We start from the raw sequence: 21,438 nt of genomic DNA, 5'->3' as shown, positions 1-21,438 counted from the left end.
TGGGTGTATATAGTAGGAAATTTAAATTTTGTCGTCCAAGTCCTTGTTTTGTCACCCATGCACAATGTTTGGTCAAATTCACAAATATCCTCTTATTCGAAAGTCATTGTTGTTATTAATTTACATAGTGATAAAGAAAAAACAATATCTTTTAAAAAACGATGTCATAATCCGACTCTGTCAGAGTCCAAGAATCCGAGTTTCAGTTGGAGGTCAAAAAAATTCAACTTTTTATTCAGAAGATGTATAATTCAGTCGGAGTTTGAATCATTGTCATTCCATTCCTAATTGTTTATCTAGAATGTATATTCTACAAAATTATTAAGAAATTTAGTTACTCTTTTAAATGTAAACATCCTTAACTTAGTTTTTGTTGCCTAGCTAGTAGACCTTTCCATAAAATATGTAAGTACAATATAACATGTCCACTTGCAAGTGTATACAATTGAAAGTACTATTTATCTCTTATACTCCAATGTAAAGTACATGCATCTTATGCCTTAAAAGAGAATTTCCATAAAACTTACATGCATGAACTAAAACACATAATTCTTTTCCTAGTAATTAGAATTCGATCAAAACATTTGAAAATTTTTCTTTGGGATTTGATAGAGTATAAGGTAGCCTCTCTTTCATGCCATGTTTTTTTATACGAAATTTCTTTCGTCCTTTTGAGTTTACACCATATAACCCAAAAAACTCTCACATATTTGAGTCATATGATGCACATATTTTAAATCATATGGTGCAAGTTTAAAGGATTTGAATTGTATGATGCAAATTCAGAATGACAGAACACAGCATAAGCAATCAAAAAACTGACTATCGTAGGTTAAAATTTAGTAATCCATGTTCATCATCTCCTTTGAACTCTCACTTTGGGCCATTAGATGGGTTAATCCTTATTATTACTCGCTAGTGGTTGCAAAATCTTGTGTTGAAAATGCCATTTGCCTGAATTTCTTTAAATCTGCACTATACGCTCGACTATCATAGTCAGATCCGCCTTCGGATGAGATAAATATGGAACCGTGCCCTTGCTTTCCACCTTCATAATTTAAGTCTTCTAGTGAGGAATCTCCTTCCAAAGCTCGGACAATCTGAAGTTAAGTATTAGTAAAAATCAACATAATATAAGTTAAATTAGACCAAACTTATTATGAATGCTAACATATTATCGGGGAAACACAAAGTGCACGCACTTCATAAGCCAATGAGATATCATCCCAAAACTACATGGCAATGGGAGGAAGGACTATAGTGATATCTAAAACGTGCATACCATCTTTAATTCATCGATGTTGGATAAACCATCTCAACACTCTCCCTCATATGTGAACCCCCGTCAAACTCGTATGTGGGAATAATCAATTAGGTAGAAACATCATTCTTTTCGAATCTACCATTTTAATTTTTGATCGAACCATCGGTTCTGATATAAAATTAAATTAGGTTAGACTTATTACAAATCTCAGCATATAATCAGGAAAATGTGAAATGTACACACTCCATAAGCTAAGGAGCTACCATCCCAAAACCATATAGCAATAAGAAGAAGGGCTACAGTGATAAAGTGTCCACGCCATTTATTGATATCGGAAAAATCATCCCAACATATAATACTTTTGACAGAAAAATGATTAAAGGAATAATTACGATTTAAGTCCTAATGGATGATACATAAAGAAATCAATGGGCCGATCGAGTTATAAGTTTACAAACCTGGCTCATTTTGGGACGCCTTTTACCGGAATGACGAATGGATGCAGCAGCACAAGCCACCATACGTTTCATCAAATGGGGGTCATAATTTCCTTCTAAGCGCGGATCAACAAATTCATGGTAGTTTCCGGTTTCAAGCGATTTTGCCAAGAGTGGCCTCAACTGACAAACACATTATTATCAGTAGTCATCATGATAAAAAAAGTGCTTGAATTTATTATAAAGTACGAGGAATGTTACATCACTTTAATGCCATTAGGTGGCTTTTAAAGTGGGACCTGAGGGTCAGATGTATGTAATCTTACCCTTGTTAGTGATAACACTAATAAAAAAATTATTTACGATCGACCCTTGGTGACAAACATCATGTGCAACATCAAATAAATAGGAAATGTATCTATTTTAATCTGAAACCAACAAACCATATATCTGGGCTAAGGAATGTTAACATAATTATTGCAATAAAAGTATTATTACCCAATCGACTAAGCTATCTTCCATGTATGTCATATTGGGATCAACAGGTCGACGTCCAGTTATAACTTCTAGCAACATGACTCCAAATGAAAAAACGTCAGACTTTTCAGTAAGTTTTCCACTTGAAGCATATTCTGGAGCTAAATACCTGTATTTTTATAGCAATAATGTTCTCTAGATGATTAGATGACAATAAATTTACCAACAATTACTGTGTCTAAAAATTAATTTTAAATGTTTTATCTTTCAATTTTCCATTTTTAAAAGTTCGATCTTTGAGTTTTCTTCTAAAAACTCCACCCTTGTCTTGTCTCACTCACTTTTAAAGCGAAAGAGTGAAAGATAGAAACTTTTAAAATCTAGTTTTCTTAAACTTTACCATGTGGAGCACCACTTACCCAAAAGTACCCATTACACGAGTGGAGACGTGAGTATTTGTGTCAGTAGTGAGCTTTGCTAGTCCAAAATCAGCAACCTGAGTTATAACAAAATGTTCAATTTGATAAAACTTCTGGAATCTAATTTGAATGATTTACATTAAACAATATAATAAAAAGAATTAAAATTATAATCATGTTCTTCATATTTTTATTTTATAAAAATTTGGGACCTGAAATAAGTAATTGAAGAACATTTTGTTTTGAGTCATTCAACTCCATATCGAGCTTTGGTATTCTCATGTCTTTCAAACTCTTATAATTCGACTTTTAGTCACATTTTTCATAAAATACTTTGAGAAAAAAAATTCAATAGAATAGAGAAAAAAACTTGCGTTTTAAGATTCCATTTTTTTTTCTAAATTACATTTTCAAAAATTATCTATTTTTCTTAATTAATACAAGGTACCTAGAACTAATAATTATTATCCAAAGAAAAAAGATTTATAGTACTTTTCAATTTTATCATGGTGGAAGATTGTGAAAAATTTTCTTAACACATAAAAGTAAAAAAATATAGAACAAAGAATGTACCATAGCCTCGTAATTTTCATCCAATAAAATGTTAGAAGCTTTAATATCACGATGGATGATTCTTGGATGACCTGCTTAATATTTCATTGTTAATATGACATGCATATAAATAATTTTCTTAACTGTTTAAATGCTCGGTTTTTTTAGACACTTTTTTATGCGTCTAAATACAAAGGTCTAAAATATTTGTATTTTATTGTTGTTTAATTTGAGTGTATATATATAGAGAGACAGGTGGAAATAAAGACAATTAAAGTGAACTTACAATCTTCATGAAGATAAGCAAGTCCTTTAGCTGATCCAAGTGCAATTCGAAGTCTAGTTGGGAAATCCAATTCACCCTTTTCTGTTTTTTAACAAAATAATACAAAAAATGGCATCAAAATCAATCCACCTAAGCTTATTGATTTCTAAGCTTATTTTATTGTTGTTTAATACTAAAATATTGGATTTTGGACTTGCATATAATACATGGTGAGTAATCCTGCTAAAACCATATGGTTTTGGGAAATAGTGAAACTCATCAAGCGTTGTATGCAAGTCAATGCTCATTACGCAAGTCCACACAAGTGGCCTATGGGATGATCATGTGATGAATTGTCACGGCTTAACAAACATATCCTGAAACTTCAATCATCAGTTTAAGCTTTTGGCTGAACTAGTTCCTTAACAGATAGAAAGCAAAAGAAAAGGGCATACTATGGAGATGGTATTCCAAAGTGTCATTAGGAACAAAGTCATAAACCAACATCCGTTGACCACCAGAAATACAATAACCAACCAAAGACACAAGATGACGATGATGAACACGACTAATAATCTCAACTTCAGCTTGAAATTCTCTTTCGCCCTGTCCACTACCAGTTTTAAGGCTTTTAACAGCAATTTCTTTTCCATTTGGTAAAATACCCTTGTAAACATACCCAAAACCACCTTGCCCCAACATATATGATTTATCGAACCCATTTGTCGCGGCAGCTAATTCATCGTACGTGAATGTGCTCTTATTGAAACCTAAGCTTAGACTAGGAGATGATGCTGCCATTGACATTGTATTTTGAGTCGAATATTGCTCGCTGTCTCCGTTACTACCTATTGCTTGTCCCCAAGTACCTCCGGATGGTGGTGGCATCCCGATCTTCACTACATGATCTTGGCTTGATGATTGCCAATTTTGTTGCTTGCCTGTTTTTATCAGATCAAAAAAACAACTAAATTAAATTAACATTAAGGGCTTGATTGGTTGTTAGTTCTAGAAGATGGTACTAGGATTGACTTGTAAGGTAAATTTTCATGAAATGCATATCACGTCATTGTCATGGTAATAAAATTTTAATCATAAAAAAAAAGTTTCGCAGTTTTCATGAAACACCGGTAGTTTTAGCTATTTAGTTTCATTTGTAATTGATGTTGAAAGTACTTCACATATGAGAAAGATCTCACATCACTAAAATAATAGGTAGTGGATTTGCGTATAATGCTTGGTCGGTAATTAGCATAATACCATATGATTTTGGAAAAAAAAAAGTCAACATCATCAAGTGTGTATGTAAGTCAATGCTCATTACTCATAGGTTTGTGAGCCAGAGCATATGAGTACCCCGTGGGGATGTCCACATGAGTGGGCCAACGGGTGATTATGTGACGAATTGACACAACCTAATATGATATCAGAGCCGAAGGTGGTTCTTGGATATGATGTGGTTCACATGTAAGAGAAAGTGTTGAAAATACATGTATGCAAGTCAATGCTCATTACCCGTGAGTTGTGGGCTCAAGCCACCCGTGAGTTGTGGGCTCAAGCCACCCATAAGTGCGTCCACACGAGTGGCCAACAAGGTGTTTATGTGACGAATTGTCACAGCATAATATTTGACATGGATCGGAGACTAATAAATTGAATATAATTGAATATAATGAGCTAAAATAACAGGTAATTAAAAACAAGAGAAAAAGCATAGAAAAAAAAGATGGTTTCATATCCAAAAATAAAACTGGAGAAAATTTATTAATACCCACTAAAATGAAAATTTTGACCAATTAAAATGTTACAAAGGATTATTTTGCAAAAGAAAAGAAGATACCTTGGGGTTTGGGAGGAGCATCCCAACCATAAGGAGGCGTAGCTCCATATTTTCTCTTCTTCTTTCTAAGGCAAAATATACAAATAAGCAATACCATGAGAATAATACCACCGGCTGCCGCAACTCCGGCAATGATAGCAGAATTTGTGGATTTTGAACTATTATGACTATATGTGTTTAAAGTGGGAGGAGAAGGTTGTTGAGTAGACAAACCCGGCGGTGCCGGTGGGGCTACCGGATTTTGAGGTGGCAAAGGTGTTGACTCACCGCCACCACCAGTAGCTCCTCCAATGGGTGGAGATAGATTCGGTGACGGTGGGGGTTGGTTGTTATTCACTCCACCCTCGCTAGGAGGCGGGGGTGAGGGTGATGCTGGTGGTGTTGCAGGTGGAGTATCGCTTTCGGGTGGCGATGGAGGTGGTGATGAAGGGGGAGTCTCTGAAGGAGGTGGTGGTGATGGAGGTGATTCTTTAGATGGAGATTGATCAGGAGATGGAGATGATTCACCATCTGACATTTTAGTTTAGGATGATCACCTTAAATATGAAAATCCTAATAATGAAGATAATTTTATATTATCTTTTATCGGTGGTGAAGAAGAAATTATTTATATTCTTCCCGTTATGAAATTAGTAATTGATGTTTGAAAAGAAATAAATTAATCACATGATTTTGTTTTTAATCTTAATTTTTAAGAAAACAAATACGCTTTTAAGATAAATTAAAAAGCTTCATCTGGGAAAAAAGCTTTAACCTTGGCCTCCCTCTTCTAATTAATCTCCTCTAATTGTGTTAACAAGGAATAATGGTGATAATTTTGTTTGCCTCTCTTCTTCCTACTTTCATTTTCTTTTTCTGACAAATGTCTTAATGATAACCCACAAATTTAGGGTTATGAGAACATTTTATTAGGAAGTTGGATATTTTAAGTATAATTAACCATCATTTTTTATATATAAAAGCACCAAAACCAACCATATCTATTTTAAGAAAATAAATCATAATTTTAAAAGTAGAATGTAAGTGTAATTTGAAAATTAATGCCATGCAAAATATCACAATATTCATGAATCACGTCAACGTTGGTAGAGCGTTAATAACATTTATAAGTTATAACCCATCAAAGATAAATTAAGAAAAAAATCATTAGCATCCACTTTTTGTTTATTTTTTTCTTTTCCACATCTTATAAATTTCATAAAATTTCACTTCTTAATAATGTTTCTTTTACTTTTTCATTACTTCTAAAATTAGTGTATAGATTTTATATATATCTCTAAATTGAATCCAAATAAATATAAAAATAGGTTTTAAATAAATTTAAAAGTGATTTTAGATTGTGTAATAGATCTCGTCTAGAAGAGGTTAAGCGAATTTGGGACGAGCCTAACGGATAATTTTCAATAGGGATGGTTTCGAGTTGGGTCATTTTTGCCGAATCAATTTCGGACTGGATCATTTTCATGTTAAGCCAATTTATGGTCGAGCGAAGTCAGATTCGATTCGACTTGCATTTAAAAAAATTTTCTTGACTAAGATATTTTTGAAAAAAAATCGGGACCAGGCTGTTTAGATCGAAGCCTAGATCAAATATTATAATCACGGTTTGATCCGATTTGGTTTGCGATTTAGACCAAACTTTGTTCAGCTTTAAAAATGCCAATTCATTACTCCCTCCGTTCTTTTTTAATCTTCCACATTACTATAACGGGTAGTTTCAAAAGTTCTTCCACTTTAGAATACTTTCTATTTTTAGAAAGTTTTTATCTCACTTTTACCCCTTAAAACCCCCATTTTCTTTTAATGTACCCCTTTTCTTTTATTTATAATTGTTTTCTCTCACATACTTTTAATACAATTATTACTTCACACTACTTTTTAATTAAAATAATACCCTCTACAACCTCATACTTCCAATACAATCATTACTTCACACTACTATTTAATTAAAATAATACCCACTACAACCCAAAGATTCTATCTTCTTTAATATGTGTGAAAAACCCAAAGTGGAAGATCAAAAAAGAACGGAGGGAGTAAAAGTTAATGAATAGCAAAATTGCAAATAATTTGTAAAATAATTAGTATCAATTTTAGCAAAAAAAATAAGTGATATGCAACTCTGAATTATTACAAAATAAACAATGTTACCTCCATTTAATAGATCAACAATTATGACTTCTTCTATTTGCTAATATTCTTTTCATTTAGAATATTCAATTTTGAAAAGAAAAAATATTAACTAAAATTTTTGTAAAATATATAGATAAGAAAAATAATATAAGATCTTATTAAATTCATCTTAATATATAATTTTTTATAATGCATATAAGATATTGAAAATTAAAAATTATTTTAAAAACTGTAAAAAAGTATAAGAAAAGAAATGGAAGAAATAACAAATTGTATGGAAAGATATTTATCTCAATTTTTTAACTTTTAGTCTATTTATTAATTATTACTATCTTTTATTTAGTCCCCACTCCCACCAATATTAGTACAGGGATTGCATGTACTTTGATAGACACTATGCCATTTTAGAATGGTGCTGATAGTAATATTTAACTTCAGTGTCCTTATTAATAGGAATGGAGTAAAGATCTGTGAGCTAATCGATCGTGTAGAACTCTTTCTTTCTCTCGTATATGAAAATTTATTAATAAGTTAAATATATTTATTATAAAAAAGGCACAAAATAAAAATTTTGCACAGACAGGTAGTATGTTAGAGCCATTTCCTAAAGAAATATATGTCACCAAATTGATTTTGTCTATCAACCAATCAGGTTTCACAAGCTCTATTATCTTTGCCACTGCATTTAAACCCCACAAACATAACTTGCTATTGTGAAGCTCTGATACACAGTGAAACCTTCAAATGAAACAACCAAAACCATAACTTATTCGTTATCATCATCATCATACCCATAGTATAAGCTATAATCGGATCTAGAGAGGAATAAAAGACGACAAACTGTGCCCTTATCGAATGAGATAAGGAGCTTCCCAAAAGCCCCGCGATTTGAGAAAGAAACACAAAGCAAGACAAGACAATACAAGAATTTTAGCTTGATTCATGAATTTACTAATTCCTGATTTTTACATACTTAAAGATAAGGGGAAAGGGATTGATTCAAGTATGTGGTATTAGTACACCATAGTTTATAGGATAGGATTACATTTTGCAAACATAGTTACACCACCTACTTTTGTATCTGGTTTTAATTTCTCTGAAAACATCAAAGAGATGCCCTGTACAATCTAGATCATGAGCTCCTTCCAATGTCTTTACTGGTAAACTCGGTTCCTCCAAATGAAGCTGCTGCGGCTACAGCTGCCATGTCAACACCATTTCCCATCGATGTGATTAATGATGTAAGACCGTTGTTCGAGCTCCCCCCTGCGGCCATTCCCAATCCAAGGAAGTCCAGAGTGGGCTGTTTTGGCCCAAACATTGACGAACTTCCAATCATTAGCTCCTTCAATCCAGATCCTTCGTCACAAGGCAAGCCTAGCCCAAGGCCTGACGGGACGGGGCTAGTCTCAGGCTCAACTTGACGTGAACTCCATTGTAGATTTTCTGAGGAAACAGAAGACAAAGTCGATGTAACAAGCCCAAGTCCACGAAGCAATGAACCGCCATTGGCACTGCCAATTTGAGCAGCCTTCTGAAGTAGTGCTGTGGCTGACATAGCAGGTTGCGGAGGTGGTGCATACTGCCTCCGTTCGTGTCCAGCATGACCAAAAATCGATGACCCGTGATTAGTAGCAAGACAAAGCGAAACGGGTTCTGTCGAAGCCGACAGGGAAAATTCGGGTGGCTGACATTCAGGCCGAGCCATGGTTTGATTTAAGTCCGAGAAACCCGGATTGGGATGGGATGGTAAACTAGGTGGTGCAGTTGAGGAAGATGCAAATAAGGTAGCAAATACACTACTGCTAGCGTTGGCCCCAGGAACACCACTAGAACTGCAACTACTGCTACTGCTACAGCTACCATTTAAACCAGTTGTGGGTATAGCAACAGGAAGAACTGGATCGTCCAGGACGGGAGAAGGATTCTCTGGCACTGCTTGCAATGAATAAAAATAACAACAAATTGAAAAGAAAGATTGTATCTTTAGTAAACAGCAATGTCTTTTTCTTCACTAAACGATACTTTAGAATAAAGAAGCAAAATTCAATCATGGTTTCCTTTCTCATCTCCATCATCTTCCCAACACTTTTGAATCAATGGAATCTTCCCTTTAATGGAACTTTTAAAAAAAGATATTAAATCATTGAATCTTTTATCACAGGGAAGAGCACTCTGCTGTCATCTTTTTAGCTATAAGCTTTAATAAACTCTTTTAAGTCAGCATGATAAATATGCAATCTAAATCAAACCCAGTAAAAATAAAAAAAAAATAAATAGTAACAGACAAAACAATCTAAATCCTCATCAGAAGATCAACAACAAACAAAATGGACAAGACAACAAAATTCATGATCCAATTGAACAAAAATACCAATAAGAAACATACAAGGCATATTGGATGACACCATAGTAGTTGATTGAGTCACCGGAATTGGTGGCAGTGGCGGGGTTGCTGGTGGTGGTGACTGTTTGGGTGAAGGCAATGGCACTAATGGAGGTGATGATGGTCTTGTTGATGGCGACGAAGCGATTGCAATTGAAGCTTTTGACTCCAATTCCATCTTATTATTATTGTTGTTGTTACTAACATTGTTAGGATTAGGATTAGGATGATTTCTTGCGCTTTCTTCTGCTAAAGCATCACAAAATGCTCTGTGTGTAATAAAACTATCCCTCCTACATCAACAAACAAACAAATCCCCAGAAAAATTAAGTATTAAAACAATTTCACCTAAATTGAAAATTCCAAAAAAGAAGAGATTTTAAAAAGCTCAAAAACCTTGAAAAAAGAGTACCACAATCACATTTATACTCCTTAGTACCACAAATCTTACTATGAGCTTTCCAATCAGACTGAACAGCATATTTTTTTGAACATTTCTCACATTTCCATTTCTTTTCACCATGTTTCCTACAAAAATGTTTCTTGATTCCAGTCAAATCACCCAAAGCTCTTGAAGGATCATGATGAACACAACTAGGTTCTGGACAAACATAAACCCTTTTCTTAATCTCTTTACTAGATCTTTGTCTTAACTTCCATGGTAAATTATGGCCTCTTCTATGTAGCTGAAGATTCTGATCTCTTTGAAACCCTTTATTGCATATTTCACAGACAAATCTGTTTGTAGCCATTAATGTTTTAGGCGATAAAGCTATCACTTCCGCATCTGGATCTGTTCATTCAACAACAACCAAAAAATTAAAAACTTCCTTCAATGAAAAACCCAAAAAAATGTTAGGAAATTAATTAGATACCAGGCATTCCAGGTTGATTACGCTTCTTTTTAGGGGGAGGTTTTAATGGTTCAAATTGGTCGCCATTAGAAGAGACACTAGCATCACCAGTTTGCCCTGTACTATTTGACATAGTTTTAGGTGAAGAATCATCAATATCTGCCGGCATAATCAATTTTTTTGGGGTAATCAAACTGGGATTTTTTAGGGTTTTTAGGAGAGAGAAAAAAACACACTTATTTTTCTTCAAAAGCTCTCCTACCATTCAATTTTCAATCTACTTTTATCACTTTTTTTTGTTGGGTTTCTCTCTCTTTGCATACTTCGTCTCTATCTACTCCAATCAATCTTACTCTCAACTACCAGCTGGTCCCTGCAGTGATGATTCTCTGACTAACGAACATGACACTACTCACAAATGGCAGCGAAAACTATTCACTGTTAACCACGCTGCTAGCTAAAATTATGGGATTTCGCACCAGAAAATCAATGGATCTTAGAAAACACATTATGTTGATGAATATACAGAGGTTTAGTTAGATTAAAAGGGCTTTTAATTATGTTGAAATTTGTAGATGTGTGAATATTGAGTGAAAGATACAAGAACAGGTTGAGAACAAATTACTGGAAGTGAAGGGATTTAGTAAAGGTTAAGACGAAGAAGAAGGAAGAGAAAGGTGATGATGAAGAGAGGACAATATTATTAAGAGTCTTCTGCAAATTGTCAACAGTTTGAGCTGCTAATAAACCATTTAGTCTTACCTTTTATACTCCCTCCCATTATAACATTGTTGAGATCTTTTTATAATTTTTATTCAACACATAATTAGAGATATTTAATATTAAAATTGGACATTTAGCGAGAATATGAGTGAATTTGGTTTTTAATACTCCTTCCTTTCTCTATTTATTTCTTACAATGTTCTTTGGAAGCAAATTTTAATCTTCTAATAGAGTTTAAAATGTTAAATTTTGATTATAATTTTTAATTAATAAATATCAAAAAAACATATTTATGTGGGATTTGATAAATTCATTCAAATATATATATTTTTTAAATATTAATATTTTATAATTTTTTAAAACTCACAATTAAAATTATTTGACTTTTATATTTGCATTGGGCACTGCACAGAAATTGAATGAAAAAACAAAAAACGGAAGGAATATTTTTTTAAAATAATTGAAATGAGTGTTTTATAATGTTTAAAATGTCATTTAAAATTTTTAGAATATTGAGTTAAACATTTAAAAAAATTTAAATACTTTTTATCCCAATAACTATTTGTAATGACAATTAAGAAAAAAAGAGTAAAGTGGTATTTTATGTTGGAGTAGAAGAAATATATTGATAAAATAAAAAAAAAATTAAATATGTAGATGGAATTTCTCATCTTCCTTTCCCTCGAATTTCCTGATCCAAACAAGGGTTAAGGATATGAGACACCAAATGCAAGCAAGGGACAAAGTATAAAAATTCCATTAAGAGCTTTTGCAAGAAAAAGAAGTTGGAAACATGTAAGTTATGGTCAGATTCACTTCAAATAAGAGAAAACCAGGAGGAGGTTCGAAAATTAAGAATCTTAATATTAAATTACGTAATATATATATTTATTGTCTATTGATATATTCAAAAAATGTCATAATTATTTAAATTGCACGGAGACTTTAAAAATTTTGCTCTGCCTATGAAAACTTGGAGCTGTCAATGTGAAAGCTAACAATTTTGCCTAAGTTCAACCAGCCCTAATGCTTATTCTTATGCTATGAACTCTCCAATGCCAAATTGTTTCAAAAGAAATCAATTTCAATTTGACAATTAGTACTAGATTTAACCAAAATACATAGATGTCCCTAAATTGCTAAACATTGGCTGAAGAAAAACATACTAAAAACCCTAATTGTTCATTTCGCGCTTGTTCGAATAAATATGGATTCAATGTAATGGGTCATCGTAAATGAAACCCGATTACAACATTATCAGGACTCAAGAACAGCAAATAATAATACAAATAAAAAATTAAGAAGTAGAGATTTGAGAGTGAGAACAAAACCTATTACAGGCATGGGGAGATCATTCAGGATCAAACCCCATAAATCCAAAATCAGGACCGGGTAATTGATTGACAATTTTCCATTAAATGCTTATGCTTCAAATATCAGCCATAGAAAAACGGAAACTAAGATGAAAAAAGTGTTTGAAATTGAGTATAATCGTAATGACTTATCGCACAACTTCTGCAATGGCTTAACATTTTAATGATGCAAACAAAGGGTGATTGAGAATAATACATCATCCCCTCCAAAATATTTGCACCAAACACATTTTTACCAATCCAATGTGTTTGTCAGATCGTGTATATGTAGAGTTATACATAACTGAAAATTATAAATTTTGATATTATGAAAACATGCGACGAGACGAATAAAACAAGATTTCATGTGACTGTTTTTTCTCGTATAATAGTTGAAATATATAAATTACCATAGAATAATAAATACTAAATAGTACAAAAGTTAATCTGGTGCAAGTAATATGAAATTGATAAAATAGTTTGTTTTAATTTGGTGTAACATGGATAACCTTATTCAATTTGCACACACCACAGCCCATAGGGCCACATGAATGATAGGTAGATAGAACCGTGGAATTGTAGAAGAGCAAAGAACGAGTGTTGGCCCAAAGCTCAACAAGGAGTCCGGCCCTTGTTTGTATAAATACTACTGAATAAACTAATTTTCTACTAGACCATCTTATTATGAGACAAGCTCATACAATGATATAATTCATTTATTTTTTTAATTTAAAATTATAAATAATTACTTTAAGGATATGTATAATTCACTTAAAAATTATTAAAAATAATCACTTTAAGATTATTAAAAACAATCACTTTAAAATCTTTAAGATTATACATTAAACAGACATTATAGAGATAAAATCAGTGAAACCTTATAATTTGAGAATTTGTATTAATAATTATTATTACACTGATAATTTACAAGTTAAACTTGAAAAGTGGAGTACAAAAATTGACCAAATGAAAACTCCATGTGCACATGCACGTGATTGAAAGGGGCGTTTGGATGAATGGAGATGCAATAAATCCACAATAAGTATGGACAAGGCAATATATATAGTAGTAATTAAACTAAACAAGCTTTAAATAAAAAGTCCAAAATACCCTTAAATAAGAATCGCAATGGCACTATCACTAACAAAGAGAGAAAGAAAGGAAAGCATCTTTAAAAAAGCCTTCATAATAATAATAATAATAATAATAATAATTTTCACCAATTCAAAAACTGCTTAAACAAGCAATGAGCGGGCAGTAACAAGACTGTTGGAGTTCCTACCATAATTACCCATTCTTCTTTTTTTTTTTTTTTTTTTTGGAGGGAGATGGAGTATATAATTTTATATATATATACTGGCATTTTTGGGGGGAAACTCAAGTACTGGACAATCAACCCTTCATTTAACTGTCATTTGAATACCAAACTAACGGCTACTTCATTAGAAGAGAAGAGACTACTGAATCTGACAAGAGAGGGAAACAAAACCATAACAAATACTAACCACTTTTTGAACAAGATTTAAAACCCCATTGTAAATGGGGATAGTTTTCCCTCCTAAAATAATTGTCCAAGAAAAACAGAGCCTAAAACTCTTTTAAACTGCCTACCAACAACTGATGTACATTCAGATCCTCCATCTCTCCATTCTTTTTAGCTATTCATTGAAGAACCTTCATTAAAACCTTCTTCAATGACGTTTCTTTGAGGATCGTTCGTCTGCGTCATCAGCATCTTCTTCTTCGTCAACACCGTCATCCTCGTCTCTCTTTCTCTTTGATTCTGAAGAGGACGGAGCCATTACTTGCCCTTCTCCCAAATCATCCTCGTCGTCTTCAACCTCTTCACCTTCTACAGCATCATCTCCGTCGTTTTCAGTTTCCATGTCACTGTCATCTGCGTTTTCTGTCCTTTGTCTGACACGCTGGACTAAGTACCCTTCCTCACCATCTTCTTCCTACAAATTAGGAGCAACAAATTCACCAATTTCTCATTAAAGCGTTCATGGAAAACATAGATCACCATAATCTAAACATCAAGATATCCTCAGCGGAGCACCAACAAACAAGATAACATTGTAGACTACTAGAGTTTCTGCTTATTCTGACCAAACAGAATCTCATCACCCCTGGCCTGAGAATTAACCCCAGAACACAAAAAAATCAAACAGAATTAACCCCAGAATCTAATTGAAAGTCCGAATTTAAAGCCCTAGAGAACTAATACTTCCACCCCTATAAACCCTAGAAAAAAATCAATCAACAGAAAAATAGAACACCATGTAACAACCATCATGAAACGGCAAGATGAACTAAAATATCAACAATCTGGCTCAACATCAAAAGAAAAGGACTATAAAAATAGCAGATAAAACAGTAAAATTGAACATATTTATCCAGAAAAAAAACCCACAAACCGTCTTTGCAGAATATCAGAAGCAGAACGCACACCAACTTCATTCAATCCACCCAATAAGGCTCGAAAATCACAAATCGAAAACCACAATAACTATTGCAAACATAAATGATTGGTCCATAAACCAAGAAACAACCAACAATACAACAAAGAGCCATTGCTGACATGTCCCAAAACTTTGAACGGGTTCATATACATCTCATGAACTCCTTATATGCAGCTTATTAATTATCTACACATTTCAAATAACATTAAACTCCTGCAGGATAAGAAATAAAAATTTACAATAATGAAAAATAGCCCACGCCAAACTGGTCACTCAGCAGAAATCATATCATTATTAAATAATCGAAGTAAGCTTTCCAGAACGCCAACATCAAAAGCAGTAAATGACCAATTTTTTGAAACCTAAGAGTTAAAAACTGGTCACAAGAATCTGTTGGTTCAAAACAATTAATTAAGGAGCACCATAGAACCAAAACTCCCTGATGATCATAAAAAATTAACACAATAGAGTATCTCACTGCCATAATCTACCACACGTCTTCTTACATTCCTTTGCTATTAGCTTCATATCATATTAATCAAGCCAACAAGCTAAGCAAAAATACCTGGTCAAGCCACTAAAGCTACAAGATCAAACTACACACTCACACAGCTTTGGGATGAATTGCGCATATACTGCTAATCACTGACAAATCACAAAACGAATGCAAATACAATTTAGAATCTATTGTTCAATATCTCCATGATAACAGAATATTAAAAGCATCAACCACACAGGAAAAACCAGTAATCAAATGCTCAAACTATGCCAAATCAGAACCTGAACATGAAGAACAAATTTTCAGCTATAAGGCAAAATGTTAGCAAATCACATCAAAAACACTAATAACAAACTTTTAAAAAATCAACTCAACCAAACAGTAAAATAAAGCACAAGGGGATAAACAATAACAAAACCATGATTATACCTCATCTTCACCCTCGACTTCATCATCTGATTCTCCCTCATCTTCAACACCCAACTCCTCCTCCCCCGTCTCCCCGTTATCATCCTCATCATCATCATCTTCCCCTTGTTCATGACCATCAATTTCTCCATCAGTACTAGTCAATCTTCCCGTGCTCCCTGGCTCAGCAACATCAACATCATCATTATCAACCTCCTCAACCTCATCCTCATCATCATCGTCATCATCATCATCCTCATACTCCTCATCCCCATCTCCGTCTTCATCATCATCACTATCCACAATATCATGAACCTCAACAACATCCTCCTCCTCCTCACCATCATCCTCATCGATCTCCTCTACATCCTCATCCTCGCCATCGTCATCCTCCTCATCATCCTCACCATCTACTTCCCCAACTGCCTCAATTCTAAACCCATTTTCCTGCATCCCTCCATTCTCTCTCCTCCTTGAAATCTCCATCTCAGCTTCTTCTTCATCGGCATCACTTTCTTCATCCTCATCAACGTCAACAATCCCTTCACCACCACCACTACTATGCCCGTTACTCATCCTATAACTTCCTTCCTCTCCATCACCATCACCATCAACTTCACCACTACCAGGATCATCCTCTTCCTCTTCCTCCTCCTCATCTTCTTCCTCATCATCACTTTCGGGTCTCTCATTACCCTCAGCATCCATCTTATCCAAATACTTCAACGATTTAATCAAACCAAAAACCCTAGCTCTATAATCCTTAACCCTAGTAACAGGACATTCATACAAATCAAGTGACACAAGCTTCAACTGAGCTAAAGGAGCAAGATCTTCAATATACTGAATTCGATTATTCGATAAATCAAGGTCTCGAAGTGAATCAAGCCCCGCTCCAACAAGATGTTCCAAACCCGAAGATATCCGATTATCAGAAAGTGTGAGTTTCTGGAGACTTTGAAGACGAGGAAATTGCTCAAGAGATGATACACCTATGTTCGCCAAAGATAGATGCTGAAGATTATGGAACTTCTCTAATAGTGAAGAGGCTGGTAAACGGCCGTGTAAACACTTAACAGCGCCGTCTAGGGTTATGGATTTTGTTGAACGATTATCTGTTTGGCCGTCTATCGCCGTTTCAACCGCTCTTTCCCAGATCTCATCCATTCAAAAAATTACAAATCTCTTAAAAATATTAACTTCAAATACTCTCATAAAAAACCAACACAAAATTGCAAAAAAAAAAAATTATATTATGTTTCTTTTCTGGCAGAAATCAAGAACAGAAACCCTAATTCACCTGATTTGGCTAAAATCAAATTTCAAGTTTTGATAAGTATGACGAAGATTTCTATTGTAATTTTGAGTTTTCTCTCCTCTTTTCTATTTTCTCTTCTCTATTTGTTTTGTTTATGTTGTTTCTCTCTCTACAATGTTGTTTCTCTCTCTTAAGAGATAAACCCCAGATAAAAAGTAGGGGAAAGAAAATTGATATGGGCTGGGTTAGGTTTTGGGTAGGGAAAGGATAGTCGTTGGATTGAGAAAGCACGGATTGATGACGTGGAAAAACAAATGGTAGAGATTGAAGATTGGTGTGTTTGTTTCTCTGAAGAAAGGCCTGGATTGGTATACGCGTCTTTCGTGGGATGCAAATGGATGGAAATTGGTGAAATTACTGAAATATCAGGGTGGAAACGCAAATGCTCCTAATGTTTCTATATATTACGATAATACCCTTTTTTAAAAACGACGGCTTTTTCGGCATTTTACTTAAAATTTGAGTTGCACTTAACTATAAATTTTTTTTTATTTTTAAAATCGGTTAATATTATTTGATTTTATATTTGCATATAGTAAAATTTTCGGACCAGACCTGACTAATTCTAATATCGAGTACTAACAGACCGTTTTACAATGATCTAGTATTTACGTTTTTTTCTTTGTATAGCAAATTTTTACTAAGATAATGCATTCATTTATATGTATATAAATATAAATACATATTGCGTCTTCAATTGAATCTACGAAAGTCATGACTCATGATGACCATAAAAAAGTAATGTTTCATGACTTACATAATTTAAGTACATCACCATTCACCAAATTTCTAGGTAGCGTTTCAAGTTTTTAACCATAGATAAGCAAAAGTACATCATCAAATCCAAAACATTATAATAATAAAAATACATCAGTATATCGCCAATTTTTAATAATATAAAACACAAAGTATATTCGATAGTAAAGTCAATAGTCAAAAATAACAATCAACGAGTTCACCCATGAATAAACAACAATGCTCTAAGGCATGTTGATAACTGAATAAGCCAAACTGATCTTCGACAACTCTATACAATAAAAAGAAACATTAATAATATTATTTTATAGAATAAACATAAGAGTAATCCTGACAAGAAAGATCATGTATCGTTTTCTAACTGTACTATATCCTCCAAGCAGTCCTCAAAAAATGGAGAAGGCCCATGAATTTATCTTGACAAGAAATAAGAGTTTTCACCATTTTTGGACTTAATGAAGTACGAAAGGTATCAAGAACTCAGTTTTCAGCACTAAATGCACTTTTTGATGCAACTGTGGATACAGAAATGACTAGCGCTTCACTTTACGATTTACACTAGACCAGATAATGTTTCGGTTTTTAGTCTGGCATGATCTAAATATTTTAAAACCTATACCAGACCGAAAATCGTAATTGAAAAAACAGCTAGTCTCTTGAGAGACCGTCTATTTGAGAGTAGGGATGCAAACGGGGTGGGGATTGGAATTCCCATCCTCATCCCCATCTGTTAATGGAATATCCATCCCGTCCCCATTTCCGTGGCGGGTATAATTTTTTTCCCCGTCCCCTCCCCGATGGGTTTGTACTTAAAACCATCCCCGCCCCACCACCCATCTGGGTATCCATCCCCGTCTAATACCCATTTTCCCCCCACCACTCGTCAAATCCCCGCTTAATACCCATTTGTACCACATATTTATATTCAATCATTTGGGCCTTAAAACCCATAATATATATCCCAACTCCAAAGTCTCAAATAAACCGGGGTTTCCCAAAATTTGAAAATAAATTCAGGGTTTCCAAAAATTTGAAAAAAAAAAATTTGAAAATAAATTTAGGGTTTCCCAAAATGTGTACATATCTTGAGGCGGGCGGGGCGGGTATCACCTAAAACCCATCCCCATCCCCATCCCCGCGGCGGGTATGAATTTTATACCCGTACCCGCCCCATGACCCATCAAACCGGGACCCATCGGGGCGGGTCTCCTATTAGACCCGCCCCGCCTGCATCCCTATTTGAGAGACATATCTCAAGCCCAACCCATTAAAGATTAATGCGTACTTACTATATTCTTAATGCCTACTTACATTATCCTTAATGCTTACTTACCGTATTCTTAATGCCTCCTTTCAATGTCTTAAATGTCAACTTACATCATTCTTAATGTTTACTTACAATATTTTAAAAATCATCAAATGGGCCGGCCCGATTAAAGATGGTCCCTCCAAGAAATCATCTCTCACAAGAATTTGTATTGAAAAAAAAATAAATTAGGCAATTTAGACTGTAGATCAGACAAAATACTAAAATCATCGTTTAATCAAATTTAATTGCGATTTAGCGGTAGCCCCAGAGGTCACTAAACCAACGTTTTTATGTTTATTTTTCAACGTTTATGTTCCCTCCTTTACTGTCCATTAACATTAATTTTGTTATTTTATCCTATAATTCTAACGTTTTACTGTTTTAGTATAGTGTGTGGTGGTGCTAGGAATGTATCTACAGGGAGTTATGAGTAATCTATAGTCTCATAGTAATCAGGTGAATATGATTTTTTAGCAAGGTTTAGTCCACAACAACAATTAATTCTAGGATGAAAGATCAAGATTAAACTAGGATTTTGGGGCAATTCACTTAAAAACTAGTAAGCTTGAGATTGATGGTGATTACATTGGATGGAGTAGTCGTGACATATCAAATTGAGACAATTACATTAGCTTTAGGTTAAAATATCGCTGAACAAATGGATAAGATATAAGATATTGGCTTTAAACCCTCAACCATATGTTGACCATCCACATAACTTTAAGTTGACCATGGTAACTCACGATTCACAACATAACAATTTTGATGACTAATTATCCTTTACGTACTTAGGATTAAGTCGAGTATCTAATAAACTTTGGCTTCTAGGTTACTTGTTCGTTAGGGAAGCCTTCAGCACTAATTTTTATGAGTAATAAAAGTTGCTATGCATATGTGGAGTTTGAACGGTGTAAACTTCCTTTGAAAGGGAACTCAAACACTCAACACTCCTATTATTTCTCGTTTTAATGGCTTTGGGTTTAAAACTCTAACCGTTAACTTTCAATCTAATACCTAATTATCATTAATCACTTTTATTGAATTAATAATTCCTTAAACCTTGATCACATATATTGTGTTCCTTTGTGTTATCCTTTGACACTTTTCAACACAATTAAGGGGAAGGATACATTGTAAGAATGGTTAATGACCATGGTTTGTAGGCGCTCTAATGAAACATGGTTATTTGGAGGTATTAAGGTGATTTAGGCTATAAAAGTAAAGCAAATATTAACATTAAGATTTAAGGTGATTCACCATAATAAGGTTACATCCACCATCATAGGCTAGTGTATCATTATGTGTTTAAAGAATTAAGAGCTTGGAAACTCATTACAATGTTGAAGGAATTACATCAATGGAGAATAGTGTGAGCTATACATGAATATAGAATAAAGAGAGTGGTAAGGATGGATGGGAGGCTCAAACTTTGTAGCTTGACTCTACACACCTATGTACATCATATACACATATTTATATAGGTAAAGGGGACAACAACATGGTACAAAACAGCAAGCAACAGTATGCAGAACAGAAGAACCAAGTTGTAGCCTACTCAACCTTGGCTCGGTCGAGCCAATCAGGGGAGTGCTCCTTTGTCTTCTTTCACGTGATTCAATGGTCCTATATGGTCCCCTTTATGCTCCCATAGCATGGTCCGGCTAGTGTGTACTATATTGCCTTAATTATTAATGACAGACCCATGTGAAACACTCCATATACTTGTTTTATGCACACAATGGGTGTGTGTACCATTTCATAACTTGGACTGTCCTTTACTACTCATTATAATGCATGCTTAAGGTCTAGTAATCATAGTTTGTTACTACTAACCTTTAAGATCAAATTCTTCTATAGTTCAAGTGTCATATAACACATGACTAAAAATTACAAGACTGGAGTCACACACTCTTTCACCTTTCAACAAATTTCTTATTATATTTATCTATATTATCGACTTGAAAGTATGAAGGAAAGTAAAAAC

At 33.9% G+C, this 21,438-nt stretch overlaps 3 protein-coding genes across 3 annotated transcripts; all 3 read right to left on the bottom strand.

Annotated features, from left to right (window-relative positions):
• Positions 1-377: 377 nt before the first annotated feature.
• On the bottom strand, positions 378-6,022 carry LOC130820495 (proline-rich receptor-like protein kinase PERK4). Its single transcript, XM_057685893.1, has 8 exons — positions 5,255-6,022; positions 3,870-4,355; positions 3,436-3,516; positions 3,171-3,241; positions 2,598-2,674; positions 2,200-2,347; positions 1,723-1,884; positions 378-1,100 (listed from the first exon to the last, which is right to left on the bottom strand). The coding sequence occupies exons 1-8, from the start codon at positions 5,769-5,771 to the stop codon at positions 909-911; spliced, it is 1,734 nt and encodes a 577-aa protein (XP_057541876.1). The 5' UTR covers positions 5,772-6,022; the 3' UTR covers positions 378-908.
• A 2,285-nt stretch (positions 6,023-8,307) lies between these two features.
• On the bottom strand, positions 8,308-11,416 carry LOC130820494 (zinc finger protein GAI-ASSOCIATED FACTOR 1-like). Its single transcript, XM_057685892.1, has 4 exons — positions 10,649-11,416; positions 10,170-10,566; positions 9,777-10,066; positions 8,308-9,322 (listed from the first exon to the last, which is right to left on the bottom strand). Exons 1-4 carry the CDS (start codon positions 10,890-10,892, stop codon positions 8,520-8,522), a joined length of 1,734 nt encoding a protein of 577 aa, XP_057541875.1. The 5' UTR covers positions 10,893-11,416; the 3' UTR covers positions 8,308-8,519.
• A 2,668-nt stretch (positions 11,417-14,084) lies between these two features.
• Positions 14,085-17,535, bottom strand: LOC130820492 (acidic leucine-rich nuclear phosphoprotein 32-related protein). Its single transcript, XM_057685891.1, has 2 exons — positions 16,093-17,535; positions 14,085-14,660 (listed from the first exon to the last, which is right to left on the bottom strand). Exons 1-2 carry the CDS (start codon positions 17,236-17,238, stop codon positions 14,394-14,396), a joined length of 1,413 nt encoding a protein of 470 aa, XP_057541874.1. The 5' UTR covers positions 17,239-17,535; the 3' UTR covers positions 14,085-14,393.
• Positions 17,536-21,438: the final 3,903 nt, after the last annotated feature.

Source organism: Amaranthus tricolor, chromosome 8 (assembly GCF_026212465.1).
Source record: "Amaranthus tricolor cultivar Red isolate AtriRed21 chromosome 8, ASM2621246v1, whole genome shotgun sequence".
In the NCBI taxonomy this organism is placed as follows: domain Eukaryota; kingdom Viridiplantae; phylum Streptophyta; class Magnoliopsida; order Caryophyllales; family Amaranthaceae; genus Amaranthus; species Amaranthus tricolor.
Note: the sequence above shows the minus strand (reverse complement) of the source record. Positions and strands in the feature narration are given on the sequence as shown.